Source organism: Vombatus ursinus, unplaced genomic scaffold (genome assembly GCF_900497805.2).
Source record: "Vombatus ursinus unplaced genomic scaffold, bare-nosed wombat genome assembly UNPS02011369.1, whole genome shotgun sequence".
Taxonomy (NCBI): domain Eukaryota; kingdom Metazoa; phylum Chordata; class Mammalia; order Diprotodontia; family Vombatidae; genus Vombatus; species Vombatus ursinus.
The window spans coordinates 4,865,957-4,890,468 of record NW_020951147.1 but is presented as its reverse complement, the minus strand read 5'-3'; the positions used below and the strand labels follow the sequence as shown (position 1 = coordinate 4,890,468).

Here is a 24,512-nt window from a genome sequence, read left to right as displayed (position 1 = left end):
GGGGCTCAGGAGGGTGGGGAGGAGGGGCTGGGGGCTTAGGAGGCCAAGTGCAGTGAGGCTGGGGGCTCAGAAGTCTGGGGACAAAGGGCTTAGGGCTCAGGAGGGTGGGGAAGAGGGGCTGGGGGCTCAGGGGGGTGGGGAGGAGGGGCTGGGGGCTCAGGAGGCTGGGGACAGTGGGGCTGGGGGCTCAGGAGGCTGGAGAGGAGGGGCTTGGTGCTCAGGGCTGAGTCGAGCTTGTCTGGTTTTTCTTGACAAGCTTCCCCCAGCCAGGGCATTAGAACTATTTTTGGAATCGCTTCTGAAGAAGGCCTGCCAAGTGACCCAGTCTCGGAATGCCAAGACTATGACCACCTCCCACCTGTGAGTTCTGGCAGGGGGGCCACACTTTGCTGCCCAGCTCTGGCTTTCCCCCTCCATCACCTGGTCCCATAGGACCCACTTCCATCCTCCTCTCCAGCCCCAGCTTCACCCTTTCCCTTTGACTCCCTCACCTTTGAAAAGATCACCAGATCTAGAATCAAAAGACCCATGTCTGAATTTCTGCTCTGCCCCTCACCTCAGCCAAACCCCTTTCTGGTTCTGGGCCTCACTTTTTTCTGCCGTAAAAGTAGGAGGTTAAATTAGAAAGCTTCTAAGGTCCCTTCCGGTTCTCCATCCCAAGAACCTCTGTCGCCCCTCACCCAGAATTCAGGGGGTACCCCAAGTCCCCCTTCCCCTGGAACCCGAAGGGGGAGCTCAGTCCCTGTTATCTCCCGTCCTAGAAAACAATGTATTGAGTTGGAGCAGCAGTTTGATTTTTTGAAGGACCTGGTTGCCGCCGTGCCCGACATGCAGGGAGACGGAGAAGACAATCATCTGGATGGAGAGAAAGGAGCCCGAAGGTAAGTGCAGCGGGACATTCCCCCATTCTCCTTTGAACCACCCCACAAAGGCATTTTGTTTCAAAGAAAATATTTCCAAAATCTAACCAGCACCAAAAAAGGAGAGAACACTTCTTATACAAAGTAGGACAGGCGCTAAATATTTATTCAGCTCCTACTATGTGCCAGGTGCTATTAAACCCCGAATCTCTCTGTTTCTGTCTGTCTGTCTGTCTGTCTCTCATTCCCTGTCTGTCTCTCTCCGTGTATGTGCACTTCAACATGTTGCTTTCTTTTTTAAAATTTTTTTGAAATCTTTTATTTTTACATCACCCAAATTTCTCAGGGCATCCCCCTTTCTACCCCCTCCCAAAGAGACGTCCCATGTAACAAATAACGGTTTTAAAGAAAAAAGTCGGCAGAACTGATCAACCCTTAGAAAAAGTCTGCAAACATGCCGCAGTCCACACCTGTGGACCTCCACCTCAGCTTAGGGGTCAGAGCCGGGGAGGGAGGCTGTGCCAAAGCCCATGTATCCATGTTCTCCTGGTCCTCCTCATTTCTTCTGCATCAGTTCATCCAAATCTTCCTAGGTTTCTTTGAAACTCTTCGCTTCCCCCTTTTTTACAGCGCTATGCTATTCTGTTACACTCGCATGTCACACTTTGTCTAGCCCTTGCCCTTCAGGTTCAGAATAAAGCCAGCTGGACTGATGCCTTTCTACGTGTGGGTCCTTTTCAGTGGTGTCCATGAGTCCAAAGGCTCTGACCAAGGGTCTGGGTGGTCCTAGCTCCCTTGGGACCCAGAAGGTTTCAGAGACGCCTCAGGGCTGTCCTGGCTCGTGATTCCTTCGAGCCTCACAGGGCTGAGCTGTCTCAGTGGCTGAACAGAAGTGTCCTGAGATCAGGCCCTGGTAGGGTTTTTTTGTGTCCCCTGTGGCCTTGAGCATTCGTAAATGTTCATAAGATTGCTTACGGTACTCACTGTCACCTTGGTTTCCAAATCTGAGAAGTGACCTCGAAGGGCCTTTCCACTTCTGAAGTCTTATGGTCCAATTCTAGGGGCCGGAAGCCCGGGGGCAGCAGGAAGAATGGTGGTGCTGGAGGAAAGGGGAAAGATAAGAAGCAATCTGGGACAGACTCGGAGCAGGAGGTAAGCCAGCTCAGTTAGACTGGCAGCTGGATGAGGGCACGGCCTGTTTCCCTTTGGTTTCTCCAGTGCCTGAGGGGTCGTCCTAGATTGCGGCTGAGCCCATAGACGGTGCCCCAGGCCTCTGGCTGCCTCTCAGAGGAGGCCATCCGCCTGCCTTGGTCTTCCCCGTCCCTTCCCTTTGTCATCTCCCTGCCTGATGTGGCTGGGCAGTCAACGTGGCCCCTTCCCCCTGAGCTCAGGGGGTCTGACGGCTGACCGGAGTGAGGCCTTATCTGCATGTTGCCCACAGGATGATTCTGAAGACACAGAGACAGATGGGGAGGAGGAGATGCCACAGCCCCCACCCCAATCCAGCCGGCCCATGGCCCAGTTCCAGAGGTGAGGTTGTCGGCCTAGAGGCAGGAGTGGGGAGCAACATGGTAAGGGGGGTTGTGGCTCAGGCCGGGGCCAAGAGGAGCAAAGAGGGTTCTGGCCCAACCCAGGTCCATAATGTCCGCACCACCAACCTGCCAAGCCCACTTGGCAAACCGTTCCAGCACCCCAGATGTGCAAATGGGCCCCATAGTTCTCTAGGGTCCTGTTGGGGGGAGGCAGGGGTTCTGGCCTTGGGGATGCCTGTACAACTAGTCTGACTGCCTCCCCCTCCCTTGTCTCTCTGCTCCACAGCCCCCCGGCCCCTTTCCTCCCCTTTTCCTCCACCCTGCCTCTCCCTCCAGCACCCCCTGGCCCTACAGCTGTTGAAGAAGAAGAAGATTATGACTCATAGGCCCTACCCCCTGGCCCTCCCCACCTCCTCCTCCCACCCTCCACCCTCGTTTAGTCAATTTTAGTGGCTGAGGGTGAGGTGGGGGGGTAGGGGAGGGCCTTCTTAAATTTATTAAAAATTTTTAAAAAGAGGCTCCTGAGTGTTCGGCCCCCTCCTCTGTTCCTGGGTGCTTTCTCCCAGGCCCAACCCAGGCCCCCCCCACCGCTCCCTAGACGCTTGGGAAGTCCCTTCTCCCGTAGGCCTCACTTTCCTGATCTGTAAAAGGGGGCCGCTGTGTCCAGTGTGTCTGGACAGGCTGGTGGGCAGGCTGCTGGGTTTGGAGCCAGACCCTCTGCCTTGGAACACTGGCTCAGACACTCCCTCAGCCCCTTCACCTGTCCCCTCATCTGTAAGCCAAGGTGGCCGCCCCCCAGGGCTGCTGTGCAAATCCTTGAGGCTGCCTGGCAGAGGGAATTGGCGAGAGCCAGGGTCCTCATGCTGCCACGCCTTCCTTGGCTGCCCTGCCATCTGGCAGGGCCCGGGAGCCAGGGTCAGCCCACCTTCCTCTCTGCTTCTCTGCACCCACCCCTGGCTCAGTGATTGAGGGGCACGTTGAGGAGTCCCAGCAAACCTTCTCTTTGGATGCCAGTGATTTAAGAGTGAAGGCCACTGTATGTGACCGGGTACGAAGGCTTCTCTGGACCTCCCAGGGAGGGAAAGGCCAGAAGCACGTGATGGTGCGCAGTGAGAGGGTAAAGATGAGAGTAAGACCATCGCCTGGGGAGATGGAAGGGATCTGAGATGTCCAGACCAGCCCTTCTTCATGTTACAGATGGAGAAACTGAGGCCCGGGTCTCATATCACCTGAATTTGAACCCAAGTCTTCTGGCCTCTCCTCTTTTGCTCTTTCCCACACAGAGCTAAAGCCAAATTGAAGATGGCAAAGGGAAACGGGAGGGCAGTTTTGAATGTAATTGTTGGGGTTGATGTATAGATCCGGGCCCTGCAGAAGACCCTGTTCTCCCCTGCTCTTTCCCCTGGACCCCTCCTCGACCCTTTTCCCCAGGGATGGAGGGAGGAAGGCAGGAGCTGCAATATTAGTGACTGCTCTGGGCCAAGCCGTGAGGATACACTAGGAAAGGAAGACGTCCAGGAGCTCCCTCCCTAATGGGAAGAGGAGGCCCGATGCTTTAATAACCTTTGGTGCCTACCCTGGGGAGAAGTGGGCTTTATGGTGCTGGGGGCAGGGGGGAGTGGGGATGGGCCACCCTGCAGTGCCCACCCCACTCCTGACCTGTGCCCTTTGTTTCTATGGACCTTTCTGCTTCAGGATGCCTAAACGAGGCCTGTAAGGACACTGCCTCGCCCACCCCCTCCAGAGGCACTTCCCCCCCTCTCCCCAGTCCTGACCCCTGGCAAAGCCCTGGCGTGGAGCTGGCTGGGCTCTGGGCAGGTCAGTCCTTTGGACCATCACCTCCATTGACTGCGTGATCTAGAGAGCATCTAGGCCACCCCCTCTTATTATGGATGAGGAAACTGAGGCCTAGAGATACGAAATGTCATGGCAGACGTCCCGTGCAGCCATCTGGTGGCAGCTGCTCTCTGCAGCCAGCCTTCGGGGTGGGGGTGGCGGGGGGTGTTTGCAGAGCTCTGTAGATGTCACACCATCGAGCCCTCTACCTCCATAAGGCAACAGCTGTTCTCATCCCCAGTGAGTGGGCAGCTGACCAGTAATGTGATTGGTCAAGAGAAGGGTGGGTCACGGAGCTGGGCAGCATCTGAGGCAGACTCCAGACCCCACTTTCTGTCCATTTGTTTTGACCCCTAAGCAGAAGGCAGCTGTACCCTGAAAGCTCCCCGGGGCCCCCCTTCTTCCAGCCTCCTGTCTGAGGGTGACCCCTTAAAGAGCCCCCCAAATAAATCATGGAGCTGGGCCTCTCTGTTGAAATTCACCTGTGAACAGTAGTTGGGGGAGGGAAGGCACAAATCACTGGGCAGGTCTGGGGGGAAGGGACCCTCTGCCCAGCTCAGTCCGCTGACAGTGGCCAGCATGCACCCACCCCCACTCCTGCTTTCTGCAGAGAGCCCCTTTGCCCTCAATGTTGCAGAATCTCCAAGTTGGACAGGACAGGCTTTCAAAAGGCCTCAAATGATCTAAATACCATGTGATCTCGACGCTTCAGCATCTTACCCTCCCCCGCTGGACCTTGTGTGCCTCAGCAGTGTCCTGAGATGTGATGCCCAGAATTTAACCCAAAGGGGATCCTAGGTCTCTGCTGGAAGGCGTCTCATAGGCCACCGCCTCTGATGCCGTCATGGGACTGGACCACAGATGGTTCTGGAGCACACCTCCTTGTCCCAGATACCACACCTCTCTTCACCAAACCTAAGACTGCTTTGTTGTGCTTGGCTACCCTCACACATTACTGGGTCATTTGGAGTTTGCAGCCCTCTAAGAACCCCAGATCATTTTCACAGGTTTCTAAGGGCTTTCTGGGCTCAGAAGGTCCAGAGGTTCTTCTGTCTAGACAAGGTGAGATTTGAGCTAGAACCTGGAGTACCAGCTGGACTGGGCTTGATGGGGAGGAAAGGGAGGGGAGGGTGAGGCAGAGTGGAGGGAGGTGGAAACAGCCAGTGCCTTCATGGGTCAGGCATGTTTAGAGGCTGAGCATGCCCGTGCTGGGCCTTCTGGTTTCTGGAAGATGCATGTGATCGACTCCAGGAGGCAGCTTTGGAGGAGCTGGGGTGCAGGGAATGACGTCCCTGGGCATCCCAAGCCCGAAGGAAGCTTCTGTGCAGCAGCAGTAGGTGGTCCCAGCACTTGGGGCTTGGCTTAAGGAGGGAATCCATCTCTCCACAAGGAAGAAGGAAGAATGTGGAGGAGAGGAGTGAATGGTCCAGCACTCAGGGCCCTGAGCAAACTCACATAAGCACAGGAGGCCAGGGCTTGAAGAAGCCACCAGCCTGCTCTCCTTACTACAGAGCTGGGGACTGAGACTCAGGAGAAAGGACTCACCTGGGGTCCTAATTCCAACTCCATCCCAGGGCCAACCCACTCCAAGGCCACCAGGAGAAGCAAGGCTGGGGGCAGATGCAGATTCATTTTTTAAACAAATTTTTATTGATGTCATTTTTTGGAATCAGCATAATTTCTCCCAGTGGGCACAGTGCATAGAGCACCAGGTCTAAGGTCAGGAAGACTCATCTTTGTGAGTTCAAATCTGGCCTCAGACACTGACTAGCTGTGTGACCCGGAGCAAGTCACTTCACCCTGCTTGCCTCAGTTTCCTTATCTGTAAAATGAGCTGGAGAAGGAAATGGCAAACCACTCCTGGATCTCTGCCAAGAAAACCCCAAATGGGGTCACTGAGAGTTGGACGCAACTGATATGACTGAACAATATCTCCCAGTCTCCCTTCTCCTGCCCCCACGTAGAGAACCATCCCATGTAACACTATTCTGTAAAGACAAAAAAAGAGGAACAAATCAGCATAACAGCAAATACATCAGCTAAGTCTGACGATACGTGCAATGTCGCACCATCACTTGTGGGACCTTCCCCTGCAAAGGGGTGGGGTGGCTGGGAGGGGGCTTCCTACGTCTCTTCTGGGGGCCAGGCTTGCTTTTTATAATTTCACAAGATTCACTTGATTTTTTTGTGTGGTTCTTTCCATTTCTATTGTGGTTATTGTGTAATTTTCTTAGCTCTGCTGACTTCCTCTGCATCAGTTCATGTAACTCGTCATGTTTCCCTGCATTGGTCATTTCTGTAACATTCCATTCCATTCATGGACCACACTTTGTTGAGCCATGCCCCAATCAATGGGAATCCACTTTGTTTTCAATTCTTTGCTATCACAAAAAGTGCTGCTAGGAATATTTTGGTATATTTAGGGATTTTTATTTTCTTAACCAATGGCCTCCTTGGGGTCTCATTAATTGACTCTGAGTAAATCAGCCAAATTGATTTGGCTACCTGGAAACTCCAGCAGACAAGGCACTCATGTGGGCTTAAGGAGGCATCTGGGAAGGCTTCAAGGAGGTGGCCTTTGAGCTGCCTGCAGTGGGGAGGACATTCCAGGCATCAGGGTGCTGGTCTTCAGTCTCCTCTGGAAAATGAGAGGGTGGGACTCATTGTCTGCAAAGCGCCCTGTGGGGTGGGTAATGAAGATGGTCATATCCCAATTTTATAGTTGAAGAAACAGGCACAGCGTTCTTTTTATCATAGGATCATAGATAGAGGGCAGGGACCTTAAAACCTCATTTTGCATATGTGGAAACTGAGGCAGAGCAAATCATACAGATCTGGCTTCAAGTCTAGTTCGCTGGTTCCTGCACCACATTCTCTCTTTGCTAAGAGGCCACTGGGGGGCGCCACAGTGCACAGAGCCTTGGGCTCGGGAGTCTGCAACACCTGACCAGCTTCAGGTTCCATCACTTCAACTTGGGTCGGCCTCAATTTCCTCATCTGTAAAATGGGGATCATAATAGCACTGCCTTCCCAGGGTCATTGGGAAGATAAAATGAGGCCATATTTGTAAAGTGCTTTATTATTATCATTATTATTATTATTATTATTAATTTCATTTGAATCCTAGCTTTGGCAGGTGCTTAGGGAACCTCCTCAAAAACATAGAGATGAATGGTTTGTACCCTGCCTGTGTTCTCAGGATGCTTGAGAGCCTGAAAACAGTTTATTCTGCAGTCTTTTAAATGTTTCTTCTGTAACCTGGTTGGCATGATTGCCGGTCACATGTTCTATGCCAAAAGGCTTTGCTGAGCACATCCTGAAATCCTGGTGTCCGTTCGCATGTTAATCCCAGATGCCCCTTTGGCACAGTTCTCTCTGGCACTGGCAAGAGACACCCCCCAAAGCACCCATTTTCCAGACTCCTTTTTTTGTTAGCTGACCGACCCACTGGGGTGTGGGGGTGGAATGGGAGCATGAAATACATAGTTATGTAAGGGACAAAGTTAGAAGTGATTCAAAGTGCTCTCAGAAATCCGAGCAAGAGACAGATCCGTTTTAGCTGGGGGCTTCCTGAAAGAGGGGGCATCAAAGCTGAGCCTTGAAAGAAGTGAAGGATTTCACAAAGTCAGGGCCACTGGCATTTACTAAGCCCCTATTATGTACTTAGCCCTGTGCTAAACATCTGGCCATACAAAGAAAGGTTTAAAAAAAAAAAACCCTAAACAAAAAACCCCAGCCCCTGCCCTGAGGGAGCTCCAGATCTAATAGTAGAGACCACATGCAAATAGCTACATAGGAACAAGCTATATACAGGCTATATAGGGACAGGCTTCCTGGACAAGATGAGGAGGGAGAGCATCCCTGGCATGGAGGACAGCCCTGGGAAATGTCTGGAGTCAGGAGATGAGAGGAACAGCAGAGAAGGGCAGACACCAGAGATGAGGGGTGGCTGGTGCCTATGAACCGTCAGGAGGGGGCAGGATAAGACCAGGGAACATTGAGGAGGCCAGTTTGGCCAGAGCATAAAGTCTGTGAAGAGAACTTATAGCCTTATGGAGTCAGAGCTGAAAGTGACCTCAGAGGACATCTCATTCAGCCCTTCATATGACAGGGGAGGAAAATGAAGTCTAGAATGCTAAGTGACCTGCCCAAGGTCACACAGGCAGGGTAACAGTGCCAGGTCATTTGGATGTCAATTCACATTGCCTCCTCTAATTTCCTAACCCCCATTTTTGTCCAAAAGCAACATAGGCCGTCTTAAGAGAGAGATAGTGAGCTCCCCATCACTAGAAGTCTGCAAGCAAAATTTGGATGCCTACCTGTCAGCCGTGTTCAAAAGGGGGTGCCTGCTGGCTTAGGGAGGGAGGTGCTGGACTTGATGCCTCTGAGAAGTTTTCCTCCCCCTCTGAGTATGAGAAATGTGGATGGGGTAAAGCTGGAAGGAAACCTGGAAATGCCAGGTTAAGTGAGGCTAGAAGAGAATGGGTCTGATGATACTTATCCTATCTGCCTTGGTATAGGGCAGGGAGGGCTTTGGGAAACTTGCAAATGGGATCTTCAAGGTGAACCCCTGGGAGGATTCCAGGCTGGCATTTCCCTTCTCTCAGGGTGGGAGCTTCCCATTTCTCAGATAAGATCCCAGAGCTGGCATGGGGAGGGGAAGGCAGCTCATATGACCTCATTGAATGCGTACTTGAGCCCCTTCTGGGTCCACACTCTCGGCTCACACACACCCCCATTGCTCCATAGAGTTATTGGCTAAGCAGAGACCAAGACTTACACCTCTTGCTGCTGTAACTGTTTGGGGACAGCTCAGAGAGCAGGGCAGGCAGACGACACGCAGGGTCCCATGCTTGGCAAAAGTATAGTCCAAGCAAAAGGGGGATCCCCATTTCAGGGAGACAGCTGGGAGGGGGCAAGGTGAAGCCACAGCAAACTTGAGCTAGAGGGGACCTTAAGCGATCATCTTATCTGACTTCCCTTATTGTCCATGTAGGGAAACTGAGACCCAGAGGGAGGAAGGCCCTTGCTTGAGATTCCATGAGCCATTCAGCCACCATTGCAGACACAGCATGATGCTGTGGGAAACATTGGGACTTAGAGGAGCTGGGCTCAAACACTGGCTCCTCCACTTACTACTTGTGATTTTGTCAAACTATTTTTCCCCTCCTCTGGGCCTCAGTTTCCTCCTCTGTAAAATGAGGCTTTCTCTACAGTCCTCCCTTTCTAGCTGAGCTGAGGATGTGCCTACTATGCAAAAGATCCCATTCAAGGAGATAGAGAACAAGTTCAGGTCAGATGCTACCCTCAGGGAGGTAAGGTCCAGGGTACTGCAAATGGCCAGACACACAGTAAGGCATAATAACGTGATCAGGGAGGACGGCTGCCCTGGGGTGCTCTCAGAGGCAGGGGTGCTCTCAGAAGCCAGGGGGCCCTAAGAGGCCAGGGTGCTCTCAGAGGCAGGGGGCGTTCTCAGAAGCCATGGTGCTCTCAGAGGCAGGGGCGCTCCCAGAGGCCAGGGTTGCTCTCAGAAGCCAGGGCACTTTCAGAGGCTGGGGTGCTCTCAGAGACCGGGATACTCTCAGAAGCCAGGGGCTCTCAGAGGCTGGGGTGCTCTCAGAAGCCAAGGTGCTCTCAGGGGCCGGGTTGCCATGCCTCCCCAGAGGCCTGTTGGTCTCCATAGAGACGGTCCAGGACCAGGCTGATAGAAGTTCTGAAATGGGGGGATGGGGCAGAAGAATACTTTGCTAAGAGCCCACCAACAGTCAATTCTGGCTGCCTCTGCGTTAAAACCTAATCGTGATGCCCGGGTCCGGGGCCCTTCGGCCTCATCTGAAAAGGGAACGGCTGCCAGCCTGCTGGGACTCCTTTCTGGAGTGCCTCTGGCCCACCAAGTAGGTGGCTTCTAACTGCCAAGACCCTTGAGCTGGGAAACAGGATGCCTGGGTCCATGGAGGCGCAGGGGGAGACACTGGGCAGGGTCTCTTAAGGGCTGGGGAAGCTGTACAGCACAGAGGATCCCCGGTGGCCTCACCTCCTGAGGAAAGGCTGGGGCTCCGAGGACCCCCAGAATCTCCAAGGGTCCCTCAGTCCCGTGGCCTCCCAGGCCTATAACAAATCGTTAGCCTGGGTGGGGAGAGGCAGAAGTCCCCATTTAAGGATCCACTTGTCCCCAGACTTTGGGGAAGTCTCCTCCCCTTTCTGGGCCTCAGACTGAAGGTGGCGCTCCTCACCCACCTGTGGGATGTGGGGCACTTGCTGTCATGGTCAGTGCTGCGTGCGGAAGGTGCTTATTCACGTGGGCTCCCTCACTGCCCCCTCCAGGGTGCTTTTGGGAGCGGAGATGGGGTGTTGATCCAAGGCCGACCTCGGGCTCGGAGTGCAGGGAACGCCAGAAAGAAAGATTTCTCCGTCAAAGGCAAGAAGGGCAATGTGCCTTCGGAGGCTGAAGAGTGAGTAGCCAGGGTGCAAGGGAGGGGAACTGGGGCTTGGGGAGGCGGGCGTTCTGACCGGCTTCTCTCCCAATCCCCAGCCTCACCCCGCCACCTCCACGGAAGCCTTCCTTCCCGTTCCAGTGGGCCTGGGAGAGCTTCTTGGTGGATGGCCGGGGCCTGCCCCTGCCTTTCCCCAACGCTTCCCCTGACATCCTGCTGCCCAGGAGGGCCCAGGCCTCAGCCCTGCCACCTGCCAGGGCCCCCCGGAAGTCCCGATGGAAGGCTGTGACTCCACCTACCCAGCCAGCCAACTTGCCACTCTACTGGAAAATGGAGGCCCGAAGTCAGGACATAAAAAGGCTGCTGAAAACCGGGGTTCAACCTGAGCCAGATGGCCAAGAGAGCCAGGACAGCCAGGATTATCAGGATGAACAGGAACAAGAAGGGCAAGACCAAGATGGCGGGGAGGAGGAGGAGCCTGAGGGCAGAAGGGACCTCAGCCTCTGGCCCTCTTCTCTGTCTCCTGAAAACAGGTTGAGACTCCAAAGGTCAAGGCTGGGGAGGAAGCCAAGGGTGAGGGGCAGCTGTGGGGGCCAGGCTGGAGGGGCAACAGAGGGAAAGGAGAGAGTGGGCAGGGCCTCAGAGCTGTCAGTCTGTTTCCCCTGGTGCCCAGGAGCAAAGAAGAGGAGAGAGACCAGCTGAGGAAGTGGAAGGCCCTCCATCTGGCTGGTGTCGCCCTGCTTAGAAGATTTCGGAAGAAGCAGGCAAAGTCGAAGGAGGAAGAGATCTTGGACGTGGAGATCCTGCGGAAACATCTGCAGGAACAGGGGCCCTACTGTGAGTCCCCAGGGGCACCCCCCCTTCTCTGGCCTTCAGCTAACTCTTGTCAAAGGAGGAGGTTGGGGTTCTTCAAACGGGGGAGGGCCTTTCCCTAGGAGGCCACCAACATTTGTATTCTGTCAGCAGATTAGCAAGAATAATTCATTAAAATCAGAATATGCCAGGCAGCATCCCCCTCTCACATCATACTAGGGGACTCCTCCCCGGCCTGGCCTTCCCACCCCAAGAAGCAGCCTCCTGGTGTCCCAAGGTCTCTGTCCAGTGTCCTGAATCTGAAGTTCCTCTCTCCTCCACTTACTGGGATTTGTCTCAAAAAGTTGAACTTTGGTTCAACGTTTGCTGAACCTTTGTGCTGTGAGCTATGACTCCAAGTTACAGCCCTGAAACCTAGAGTCTCTGACTCCCCCACTAGGCCACACAACCTGTTTAAGAGGGCAGAGATATATGGGCAACATTGTAGGACTATTTCCATCCCAAAGGTGATGGTGCTTAAGGGGCCAGCTTCAGTTATCTGGAAGCCTCCCTTACTTAGAACCTCCTGGCCCCTCTGCACTCGGGCAGGTGTTGGGGGAGGATAGGGAGAAGTTGCCTAAGAGACTAAGAGAGTGGGGAAGTCGGCAAGTAGGGAGGGGCACCTGAATTCTGTTCCTCTGTCGCCAGACTCCCAGTGGCCGATCCAGGATACCACACACCCTCGAGGCCACAAGTTCCAGGCCTGGGAAGATGTTAAGCCCTTCCTGCTGACCAGTGGTACCACCAGAACCTTTGAAAAGCGACGAGAGGCCACTAGGTAAGTGCCCTCCTGGGTACCTCCCCCCTCCCCCCAGGGCTGGGCAGTGAGAGGCAGAAAATGAAAGCTGCCTGCCCCTTCATTCATCACTCCTTCACAGACAGTCCAGCTTCTTCATTGGTTAAGGGGGCCTCCTCATCTGCTGATTTACATCACTGACTTACAGACCCACTTCCTATCACCCCCATAATAATACATATAGATACATATGTATATGCACACACACAGAGTGAAAAGGCAATAGTACAGACAGAGATGGAAGAGCCCTTCTACTCTCTTGTTTTATAGCTAAGGAAACTGAGGCCTAGAGGAACTTGCTTCTCCAGCGGGCAGTTTCCTGACTTGTAAAAGGAGCCCCAGCCCTTCGAGGCCTTCTTCAGCTCGAAATCTATATGACCTAAGTCTGCTTTCATTGCTCCCTAGACTGGGAGTCCCTTGGGGGTAGGGACTGGTATATTTTAATTTCGTTTTTGGCCTTTTTTTTTGTATGCCCAGCGGCTGGCATGTAGTAGGAGCTTACTCAATGCTTACTGCCTGCCTGCCCAAAGGAAGGTTACCATTAAATCCAATATAATCCAGCCAGCACTGACTATGTGCCCAGCTGTGGGGCTATACCAGACAAAACCACAACAATCTTTGCCATCAAGGAGCTTACATTCTATCTGAGGAAGGATATAACACATACAAATACAATTGGATACAAACTACGTACAACACATATAGATACAATTAGATACAAACTATACCCAAAGAAAGTACAAGGTAATGGGGGAGGGCTAGGCACTATCTCCGTGGGGAAAGGCCTGACGTGGGAGTGTTTTAGGAGAAGATTTGAATAAATCTAGAGATGCCACAAGGAGGAGGTGAGGAGAGAACCGTGTTGCAGGCTGGGCCACAGCCCAGCGATGGGAGTTGACTCCACATTGGCCAGACCTTGGTGTGGGGGAAGCCTAGAAAACAAGGCTCAAGTCAGATGGGAAAGGGCCCTAAATGCCAAAAAAGAGTTTGTGTTGGACCCTAGAGGCAGGTGGGAGCTCTTGATGCTTTACCGTGGAAGATCACTGTGGCAGCTGAGGGGAGGGCAGAGACCTGGGACAGGGATGGCAATAGGGGCCTGGTCTAGAGGCATGGCTATGGGCACCGGGAGAGAGGGATGACTCAGGGAGGATGCTCAGGGGTGACTGGGAGGATGGCAATTTACAGACAAGAAGAAAGGTCAGTTTGAGGGAAAGACGATGAGGTCTGTTTTGGGTGTGTTGACTTTGAGGGGCTCATGGTTGGAGTTCAGGGGAGTGCCTAGGCCTGGAGCTAAGGGTCACTGAACCCACAGAATGGATGGGCTCACCAAGAGAGTGGAGGGAGGAAAGAGAAGAGCCTTGGGATGCACCCATGGTGAGGGCAGAGGAGGCTGGCACATGAGTGCAACAAAGAATGAAGACAGAGACATTACATGTTGGGGAATCAAGAGAGATGAATACAGTGATGGCCCAGAGAAGTGAGAATGTCCAGGAGCAGAGGGGGTTCACGTGTCCAAGAGGCCCGGAAGTGTGGGCCCCTAGAAGGAAGAGCTTGTGGGGAACCTGGAGAGGGCAGCATCAGCTCAATGAAGTCAGAAGCTGGAATGGCCAGGGTCCAGAGGAAGTGGAGACCACCAGCAACGTTTTCTAGGATTTTAGCAGTGACAGGGAGAAACAGAGGATGCTAGGTAGCTCAAGGGAATGGTAGGATCAAGGGAGAGTGTGTGTGTGTGTGTGTGTGTCTGAATGGAGAAGGCTGGGAGTCACCACCTTTGTGGGAGAACAGGGAAAGAAAGGCTCAGGGAGAGCCTCCTGAAGGCAGGGCCACATGAACTGGGCTCTGAACGAAGTCTAAGAAGCTGCCAAGCTGAGGGGAAGGCAGATGATCAGGGTGAGGGAGGCAGATGGGCCAATTCCAGAGGGTTCAATAAGAGACAGAAGCAGGGGTGCCCCGGGGACTGGCCCATAGACAATGTCTTCACCCTGTTCCTTTGTCCCCGTTTTCACTGGACACCCTGCGCTTTGCTCCTCTTTGACCCCGTCCTTGCCCACATTCCCTTCTGCCCATGACCTTGGCCCTCAGTGATTCTGTCTCCAGGGTCTTGGCTTCATTCAGTGCCCCTGCCCGTCCCTCACCTGGGCGCACACCCTGCCACAGCCTCTCAGACTTAAGAAAGGAAAAATGGGTCTAGTGGAAACAGCTCTGGCTCGAGAGTCAGGCAGCATCCGTGGTCAGCCCAGCTCTTTCTTCCCCTGGCAGCCCCTCAAGGCCTTCCTCTTTCTGAATCATGATACTGAGGCTGGAAAAGGGCTTGGGAAGTGGACGTCTGGATGGGAGGGAGCAGAGTGGTGGCTGTCTGTCCTCTTGCAGGGCCTCACGTCATCCCCACCCCCCTCCCCAGGACCTTGATGCTGGAGTGGGAGCGCCGCAAGCTGGAGGAGCAAGCCAGGGAAGAAAAGCGCCGAGCTCAGGAGCATCGGGTCCAGAAGCAGGTGGCTCGGTGCCTGGCAGCCTATGGGCCTTCCAGGTCCAGGGGGTCTGGGGCACCCCATCGCAAGCTTGATGAGCTCAGGTGCCCACCCTCATGGTGGGGGGTTGGGGAGGAGGTTCTCCGGAGGTAGGGGCACAGCTGGTCCCTACAGGAGCCTGTGTGTGGGGCTCCAGGGCAAATGGGGAAAAGAGAGAGGCCAGCCCCTGCCAAGTGCAGGGAGGGGGCCCCCACTTTGGCTGGGAAGCCAGGAGCTCTGAGCAGGAGAGGTGCAGGAAGCTGCCCAGGGCAGCCTCACATTGACCCTGCTAAAGCCTGGGGTACTGAGGCGGAAGCTTTGGGAGATCATGGCGGAGGGGGCACCAGTGTGGCCTGAGGGAGTAGGAAAGGCTGCTGGGGAGGAGAGGGCTTGAGGTGGGATGGTAGCGATGCTCACAATGTGGATGGGCCCGAGTGGATTATGTGTGTGGGGGAGACATTCTGCAGGTGAAGCTAAAAGGCTCTGACCGGGGGTGGGCAGAGAGGGAACCAAGGAAAGTGCTGGGGGCGATGCTTAGCCCCCAGCTGGGGTGGGAGAATTCTAGGCAGGAGTACTTCAGTTGGGGGTTGGGTAGGAAGAGAGGAGGCTGGGGGAAAGTACTCTGGACAGGGGTTTACAAAGGAGCTAGGGGTTACCAAAACACGGGCAGGCATGGAAGGCTGCCGCCCCCCTCCCACCCCAGGGTTCTCTGTGGGGGTGGGGAGAGAGAAAGCCATCAAGGAGAGGAGGAAGCAGAAGGCCTGGGGTGGGCACCGCCACCGGCTCCAGCTGGCTGGACGGGGCCCGAAGAAGGCAGTTGGTTCCTCTCCGCCATCTGCCCTCTCTCCAAACTTTGTCCCATCTGGCTGTCAATGGGTCTGAGATTCCCCTGCAGGGATCAGTATCTCAGCATGGCAAGGGGGCCTCTTCTTGTCCCACCGTTCCACTATTGAGAAGGGCCAGGGACGTTACAGCGGCTGCCACCAGCAGCAGCGGGGTCCTATGGGCTCAGGTCTGTTCGCTGCTGCTGCAAGGGCAGGACGTGTAGGCTCCTAGGTCCATAGCTGTGCTCCAATACCCTGGGACCCGATTCTGGGCCACGGGAGGCCCAGAGAAAGGCAGCATCTGGTCCAAGGCCACACAGCTAGGGAGGAGTTGGGGGGGAAGGTCATCCAACTCAGTCTGACTCCAAGTCTGGGGCTCCTTTCCACACCTCATTCATTCCCCCAACAGCTCTGTGTGCAGAAAGCAAAGGGAGCAGAGAAATAAACATGGTCACTGGTCTCAAAACTGACTGCACATTGCCTGGGGCTGAGGGAGCACTGCGTTCTGCAGGGAATTGTTTCCCTTGCCTTAGAGATGGGCACAGTGCGGAATAACACCCCTAAGAGTAGCTAGTGTTTATTTTGTGCTTCATGATATCACAGAGAAAGAAACTGAGGCAGACGGGTTCAGTGACTTGCCCAGCATCACTCGGCTAGCGCATCTTTGGGCAGATTTGACCCTAGGCCTTTCCGACTCCAGGCCTAGCGCTCTCCCCACTGTGCCACCCAGCCGCCAGAATCGGGGAGACGTGGTTTCCTAGCTGTGTGGTCCTGGCTTCACCTTTCGGTCAAGGTCCAAAGTCTAGCATCTCAAGTCCCCGGTGGTGTCCCCAGAGTCTGGCCAAGTCCCTTTATCATAGAAGGGTCATTTCAGAGGGTTTTCAGGCTGAGCCCGACCTCTAGTGACCCCGCCCTGTCTCCACAAGCCAGGCAGCAGGAGAAGCAGCGGTTGGCAGAGTACCAGGCTGAGCTTCAGGGCATCCATCACCGGGTGCAGAGCCGCCCATTCCTCTTCCAGCAGGCCATGCAAGTATGGGCACCTGCCTCGGTGGGACACTGCCAGCTTTGCCCTCCCTCCCTCAGCACCTGGAAGGACTGGAGCCAGGGAGAAGTAGATCTCCCCAATTCTGCTGCCCTCTCTCCCCCAGATCCTCACTGCCCTTCCCCCCAGGCCTCTACAGCGTCATCCCAAATCAACAAAACGCACACTGATTAGGCCCCTGCTGTGTGCAGTGCCCTGTGTCAGGGTGAGGGACTATCTTCGCCCTCCTCGGGGGACTCACCACCTAGCTGGGGATATTACAAATGCTCCAAAACGCCCATGGAGCTGCGAACTCATTGATGAGCTCTCTCTCCAACAATGCCACTCATCACCCGTCCATGCCTGCCCAGCCTCAGTTTCCTCATCTGTCCTAGAGGAGGGGACATTTTGAATTGAGTTTTAAGGGATAAGAGGAATGGAAACATGAAAGAGAGGGAAGAAGGGCATGCCAGACAGAGAGGACAGTGTGAGCTAAGCTGGAAAAAGGTATGAAGGTTCAGGGCAGCTCAGCAGTTCAAAGAGTAGTCAGCTTAGGCTGGGGTGCAGAGGGCTGGGAGAAGAATGGCGTGGATCCAGTCAGAAAGGCTGGACCGCGCCAGAGGCCAGAGGGCCTTTGACCTTTTCCTTGGTGGGCAATGGGCAGTGTCTGGAGACTTTGGAGCAGAAGATGCCACTGGCAGGGGCCCAAGGGTCACAGGGCCCTCTATCGGTTTAGCGATAGAAGTGACCATGCAGGCAATCTTACTCCAATTCCCTCGTCTTACCACCGAGGAGGAAGGGAGGGTCCAGGGACTGGATAAGGGAATGGAAGAAGTCACCCTTTAGGAGGCAAATGCAAAGGTGGATGGAAATGAGGCCTGCACTCAGGTGTGGCTTGGGACAAGAGAAGAGGAGAGGAGGGCTGGGGAGGTGGGTGTGGCTGCTATGAAGAGTGAGAACCCCAAGGCGAGGAGAATAAGTGACAGGGTCATGGGATGCCAAGGACAGGCTCAGAAGTGGGAAGGCTAAGGAGGGTCAGCGGGAAAGGAAAGAACAACCCCCTCCAATAGAACTCTGAGGCCCAATCCCACAGGAGCCAACTCCAGGGAATGGAGTCCTCCTGGCTCTGCTCATTCTAGGGCTGATCACCACACCCTTCCATCAAACAAATCAAGGAAGAAGCCTTTATTAAGTGCCTGCTCCTGGCAGGCACTTTTCCTGCCCTGGAGGAGCTCCTCATTGCTTCCCAGACTGAGGAGGGGAGCCCTCCATCCATACAACCTCCCAACAACGGTTGCCATCTCCAGATGGGGGTCTCTCTCACCCCTCCCACTGGTTTCAGGGGCTCTCATCTCCCTAACAGGCTAATGCCCGGCTCTCAGTGAATAGACGCTTTTCCCAGATGCTGTCGGCCCTAGGTTTGGATGAGGAGCAGGTATTGGCTGAAGCACTGAAGGATGAGATGGAGGAAATCCCCTCAAAATACAGGTAGGGACCTGGGTTCTCCTCAAAGGCTTAGAGGATCCAGAGCAAGCCCCCCATTTTATAGGGGAGCAGACTGAGGCTCAGAGAGGAGCCTCCAGGCTTTCCCAAGGTCAAACAGCTTTTCCCAAGGGATTAGAAGCCCTCCCAATGCCTAAGAGCCACGCCTTCCGGCTGATTTCACTTGGTGGGTCCCCAAGCCTGGAATGCTTTCACTCTCTTCCCTCGCCTCCTAACTTCTCTGGCCTCCTTCCAGTCTCAGCTGAAAATCCCACCTTCAGCAAGCAACCTTTCCCAGTCCTCGATCTCAGTGCCCACCCAGTTTATCTTGTGCCGATCTTGTTTTCACATAGTTTGGCGTTTGTCTCCTCTGTTGAACTATGAGCTCCGTGGGAGTGGGGACTGGTTTTTTGCCACTTCTGTATCTGCAGCGCTTAGCCTAGTGTCTGGCACACAGGTGCTTCCTGAATGCTAGATGGCTGAGTGACTGACAGCAGGATAGCCACCTCCACCGTTACCACCCAAGGGGCTGAGCGGGCGTGTGACTGACCCTGGCTGAAGCTTGGATGGGGTCTTTCCAGGTGCTTGGGATGCAGATGGAGGAAAGAGGAGGCCTTCACACCGGGAGCCCACCACAGCACGGCCACACCCCATCTAACCTACTGCATTCACACTGTAGACTGAGACACCCTCCTGGGAGTAGATGAGGTCCCTGCTGCCAGCCCAGACTGAAGGGTGCTCCAAGGAGGCAACTTCCAGGCCACTTAGCCCCCGAGGGGAGCCTGGTTGCCAAAGAATACCCCTCTGTCTCTTCCCAGGTCCTCAAAGACCAGGAAGCTGGCCAGGAGCCAACTGAAGCAGCTTTTGTGGGGCACGGAGTGAACAGGGCCGGAAGCTGCCCGAAGTCAGCGAGCCAAGTAGAGAACATTACCCGGGACCCAGGGTTGAATGGGAAAGGAGGAGAGAAGGAAAATGAAATTATTGTATTAAAGCCCAGTGTCTGCTTTCCTGCCTGGCCAGAGCCCTCGGGAGCTTGGGGTCTGCCTGGGGAAGCAAGCAGCAATGACAGATGACTGATGGTAACTGGGGATGCTGAATCCAGATGGAAGCATGGGGTCTGTGTCACAGCCAGAGGGGAATATAACCTCAGTGATCCTCAGCCCTCTGGCCTGGACCAGGCATACACTCTACCCAGCCCCCAGCCCTGGGGAATCCAGAATTCCCTCCCCACGAGTGACTTTTTAACACCAACATTTAAATTCCTTAAGACCCCAGATTTCCAACAGCCACAGAGACCTCTCAATCTTCATTCCCTTTAGGGGAGGAGATGGTCCTCTTTGGCTTACAAAGGAAGAAACCGAGGCACACGGAGGCAAAGCAATTTTGTACTGGGTCGAAGGAAAGTAAGGAGATACCCTACAAATCATTTGGTTCCATAAAAAGGCATTTAGGAAAAAAAAATATTGCAGAGGGGCAGTGAATTTCATAGAGCCATCTGAAGTCGTATATTAAGCACCTATTGTATATGGTGCCAAGGAGACAGCAAATAAGATCCTTGCCCTCACAAGGGCTTACTGACTAGTAGAGGGTCGAGAAGGAATTACACAACTAATTGACAACAGAAGGCCATCGGGGCATTATAGGTGTATAAAAACAGGAGTCAGGACGACCTGGGTTCCATTCTCACTTCAGAGACTGGCTCTGTGAGTTTGGGTAAATCACCCCAGATTTCTTATCTATAAAAGGAGGGGACTGGAGTCGACGTCCTCCGTGGTACCCTTCCCGCTCTAACTGTGATCTGAAGTGCAGGTGCTTTACCAGACAGCAGGACCGGGGAAGGCTTCTGAGGGAGGTCGCATCTCCCTGACCCTTCACCTGGCAAAGGGGTAGGCTGGGCTGCTGTTCAGCAAAGGAGCATACAAAGAACAGTGTAAAGGAAGGTGGAGGTGAGATCTTGCAGGCCCGATGGGGTATTTATACAAAGAGTAGAATCCTAGCTCGCTGGAAGGCTCTTCAGAGGCCACCTAATCTAAACTTAGCCTTTTTCTAAGGCGGAAACTGAGGCCCAGAGAGGTCAAATGACTTGTCCAAAGGCCCCAGCAATCAATATGGCAATATCGATGCTCAGGACCCTTTAGGCCTCTGGGGCTCATGAAACGGTAACTAAACAGGAAGAGCCTTGAATTTAGAATCCGGGGATCTGGGTTTGAATCTTGCTGCCTTTACTGTGCGAGCTCTGTGATCTCAGCCAACTCGCTTGGCTTTTCTCAGTTTCCTCATCTGTAACAGGATGGGGCTAGACTAGATGGCCTCTTCCTTCCAGCTCTAAATCTCTGAGCCTGTGACTCAGATTTTCGCCAACCATACAGTTTGGGGTCTCAGGGTTCCAAATGGGAGCTTGGCTCACGATATATTTTTCCATTTATTTTTATTTCCAAATTTTCTTCCTCCACCCTTCCCACCACTCATGAAGAAGTCCCAAAATGTCAATATCCTTTATACACATGAAGTCACGCAAAACGTGTCCACATCAGCTACTCACAAATTAGTGATGCTATTGTTGGTAGCAGTATTGACCCTCACATCTTCCTCCTATGCCTAAATCTGGGAAGGAGGTAATCTGGGCTCAGCTGGCAAGGCTGGAATAATGGCAGGGCACTGAGAGTTTGTCCCCAGGCTTGGAATTCAGAGTTCCCACAGCACTTGCAGCCAGCCCATCAGTAAGGAACCAGAGAATTTCAGTGACAAAAAATGACTGATTAAAACAAGATTCCCGATGGTGGGATGGCTCCAACCCTCCCTGCACTGAGGGCGGGCTTCATGAAGTTGGTGCTAGCCCTGTACAGCTCTTAGCAGTGCCTCCACCAGCCAGTTCTGCCAAGAGGGGAAGTGTCAGACATCATTGTTGGTGAAAGGAGCAGTCCCAGTTGGCTCTGAGAAGAGGTGGGATCTCGGGCCAATCTGATCATAGGACTATGGATTTCCCTTCTTGGGTACCTGAAGGGCAAATCGTCCAGAAGTGGCCGACAACAGAAACACCTAACACACAGTCATAACATAATTTCTACCATCCCTCAGAGGAGGCTCTTATGAGGATTTACATAAAAAATAAACCAGTGGTTCTTAAGCTCATGCTGGGGATGTCCAATGCTCATTGATTTGGGCATTCTCTTCAACAATGCAGAAGAAGGCAGCCTGTCCATCCCAGGCAGCTTTTGTCCAGGTCCTCCCAAAATTTCGCCACAAGGGGTCTACCCAGAATGTTGAAAACCTCCCAGTGGCCTAGCCTTACCAGATCTAAAACTGTACTATAAAGCAGCAATCATCGAAACTACTTGGTACTAGCTAAGAAATAGAGTGGTGGGTCAATGGAATAGGTTAAGTACACAAGACACAGTAGTCAATGACTATAGTAATCTTGATAAACACAAAGACCCCAGCTTCTGGGATAAGAACTCACTATTTGACAAAAACTGCTGGGAAAACTGGAAAACAGTATGGCAGAAACTAGGCGCAGACCAACATCTCACACTGTATACCAAGAAAAGGTCAAAATGGGTACATAAAGGGTGATACCATAAGCAAATTAGGAGAGCAAGGAATAATTTACCTGTCAGATCTATGGAGGAGGGAAGAATTTATGGCCAAACAACAGATAGAGAACATTATGAAATACAAAATGTATAATTTTGATTATGCTAAGTTAAAAAGATTTTGCACAAAGCCAATATAACCAAGATTAGAAGGGAAGCGGAAAGCTGGGAAACAATTTTTACAGCCAGTGTGTCTGATAAAGGCCTCATTTCTAAAATATATAGACAACTGAGTTGAATTTATAAGAATATAAGACATTTGAGAATGGACAAAGAATACAAACAGGCAGTTTTCAGATGAAGAAATTAAAGCTAACTATTCATATGAAAAAATGCTCTAAATCACTATTGATTAGAGAAATGCAAATTAAAACAACTCTGAGGTACTACCTCACACCTATCAGATTGGTTAATATGACAAAAAAGCATAATAAATGTTAGAGAAGATGTGGGAACATTGGAACACTAATGCATTGTTGGTGGAGTTGTGAACCGATCCAACCATTCTGGAGAGCAATTTGGAACTATGCCTCAAGGGCTATAAAACTGTGCATACCCTTTGACCCAGCAACAATACCACTTCTAATTCTGTATCCCAAAGAGATCATAAAAAAAGGGAAAAGGACCCATATGTACAGAAATATTTATAGCAGCTCTTTTTGTGATGAGAAAGAATTGGAAATTGAGGGGATGCCCATTAATTGGGAAATGGCTGAACAAGTTGTGGTACACAAATGTAATAGAATACTATTGTTCTATAAGAAACAATCAGGCAGATTTCAGAAAAAAACTGGAAAGATTTACCTGAATTGATGCTGAGTGAAGTGAGCAGAACCAGGAGAATATTGTATATGGGAACAGCAAAATTGTGTGATGACCAACTTTGATAGACTTAGCTCTTCTCAGTGATGCAAGGATCTTAGACAATTCCAAAAGATTCATGATAGAAAACGCTGTCCACATCCAGAGAAAGAGCTATGGCGTCTGAATGCAGATCGAAACATACTATTTTTTTTTTCTCGTGGTTTTTCCCTTTTGTTCTGATTCTTCTTTCACAACATGACAAATGTGGAAATATGTTTAATATGATTGAATATATATAACTTACACCACAGTCTTGGGCAGGGGGGAGGGAAGAGGGGAGACGGAGAAAAAAATTTGGAACTCAAAATCTTATACAAGTGAATGTTGAAAACTATCTTTACATGTAACTGGAAAAAATAAAATACTATTAAGTGGGGGGAAAATGAAAACCTTCCATCCAGTGGAAGGTGTCCATGATCTACTTGCCACCTCTGTCAAAAAGGGACAGCTAGATGGCGAAGTGGATAGAGCAATGGTCCTGCAGTCAGGAGGACCTGAGTTCAAATCCAGCCTCAGACATATAGCACTTACTAGCCATGTGACTCTGGGCAAGTCACTTAACCTCTATCGCGTCACCCAACCAAAAAACAAAAACAAAAACACGGGGGCAGCTAGATGGCGCAGTGGATAGAGCATGGGCCTTGGATTCTCTGATGTCCTTTACTACTGTTCTTTGGGACGCTTTGTTGTTCAGATGGCACAGCCCACTTACACCTGCCGTGCACTCTTCTGGTGCCCCTGATGGGATGCTAATGTTTAGGTCTTCAAAGGCAATGGGGCTTCAGGTCTTGCTGCCATACAGCAACATTGGTCAGTGTTGAGAAGATTGGCCTTTTGCTGTCATGGGAACCAAGGGCGTGGTAAAAGGGCCTTGCAACTTCTTAAAACCAATCTAATTTTCCTCTTTCCTTTTCAAATCTGGATCCAGCTCATGGTCCACTACTACTTACCCCAGAAACACATCCTGTTGGTCAAGCCTGCAGGCTGCTAATTCAAATGTAGGTGGAAATCTGAGCAATAGACAGTTTTCAACTATTTGATTTTTCCTGGGTTGAGTAAACACACAAACTCCTCTGGACAGTTAAAGATCTCTTCCAAGAGACTCGGCAAGGTCTTGCGGCTTGATGTAATCAACATGTCACCCTCAAACAGGAACCCTCGCCATCCACAAGGGACCCTCCTCAGCAAGGACTCTGTGGACCACCATCAGAAAGGCGAACATTTAAGGCAAGAACACATCTACTCAGTTTGAGCCTCACTGGGTGTTGTTGACCAGAGGGCCACTGAATAGTTATTTTACATCTTCTGAGGAATTTTAATAAGCTTAATATACAGATAGGATACACCTAGTTAAACAACAGCTGTAAAGTGGGAAGGGGGGGCAACATTTATTCCAGGGGAATGCTTTTATTTAATCAATGAACACAAAGGGATCTTATAATCCCAACATCTTTCAATCAACCGCAAGATGGTAAACATATATTTCTGAATATAAATTTATAAAAAATGTTACAAAAATGTCTGCTTATTTGCTACTAAAACCCTGAGGAAGATCTCAATTCATAAGTCATATAGATGACCCTCAAGAAGACTGAATACACGGGACAGTAAGCACATTGTTGTATAGTTATTCACCTAATCTCAGATTTTGTTTCTGGCCTTTGCCATCTTTCCTTGCTTTATGGTTACCTTATAAATGAGTCCTTCCATTCCCTTACCACTGTACTGCCTCCGCCGCAGCTCTCCTCTCTTTCCATATGTATGCACATACACATATACACATGTACATACATATATGTGGGTGTACACACATAAGTACACCGACATCTATACTTGATCAATGTATATCCACAATCCAATCCAGTTCCTTTCCCCTCTTTTTTCCCTTTAGTGCTGTCTTTACTTCCATAA

General features: G+C 52.0%; 2 protein-coding genes across 3 annotated transcripts in view; both read left to right on the top strand.

Annotated features, from left to right (window-relative positions):
- Positions 1 to 2,910, top strand: part of DRAP1 (DR1 associated protein 1) — a 3,697-nt gene extending 787 nt beyond the window's left edge. The window contains exons 3-7 of one of the 2 annotated variants that reach the window (XM_027856219.1): positions 267 to 360; positions 762 to 881; positions 1,922 to 2,012; positions 2,302 to 2,390; positions 2,679 to 2,910. In XM_027856219.1, coding sequence (XP_027712020.1) covers positions 267 to 360; positions 762 to 881; positions 1,922 to 2,012; positions 2,302 to 2,390; positions 2,679 to 2,778 — 494 coding nt within the window. In that variant the 3' untranslated portion in view covers positions 2,779 to 2,910. Of the gene's footprint in view, positions 1 to 266; positions 361 to 761; positions 882 to 1,921; positions 2,013 to 2,301 lie in introns of both variants that reach the window. The other variant, XM_027856218.1, reaches the window with a different exon arrangement.
- A 7,044-nt stretch (positions 2,911 to 9,954) lies between these two features.
- TSGA10IP (testis specific 10 interacting protein) lies at positions 9,955 to 19,106 on the top strand. The gene is given in 10 exon segments (XM_027856316.1): positions 9,955 to 10,122; positions 10,553 to 10,680; positions 10,761 to 11,195; positions 11,336 to 11,499; positions 12,163 to 12,292; positions 14,712 to 14,882; positions 16,572 to 16,671; positions 17,458 to 17,523; positions 18,026 to 18,150; positions 18,963 to 19,106. Coding segments are annotated over 10 exon segments (1,551 nt in total). The 3' UTR covers positions 19,027 to 19,106.
- Positions 19,107 to 24,512: the final 5,406 nt, after the last annotated feature.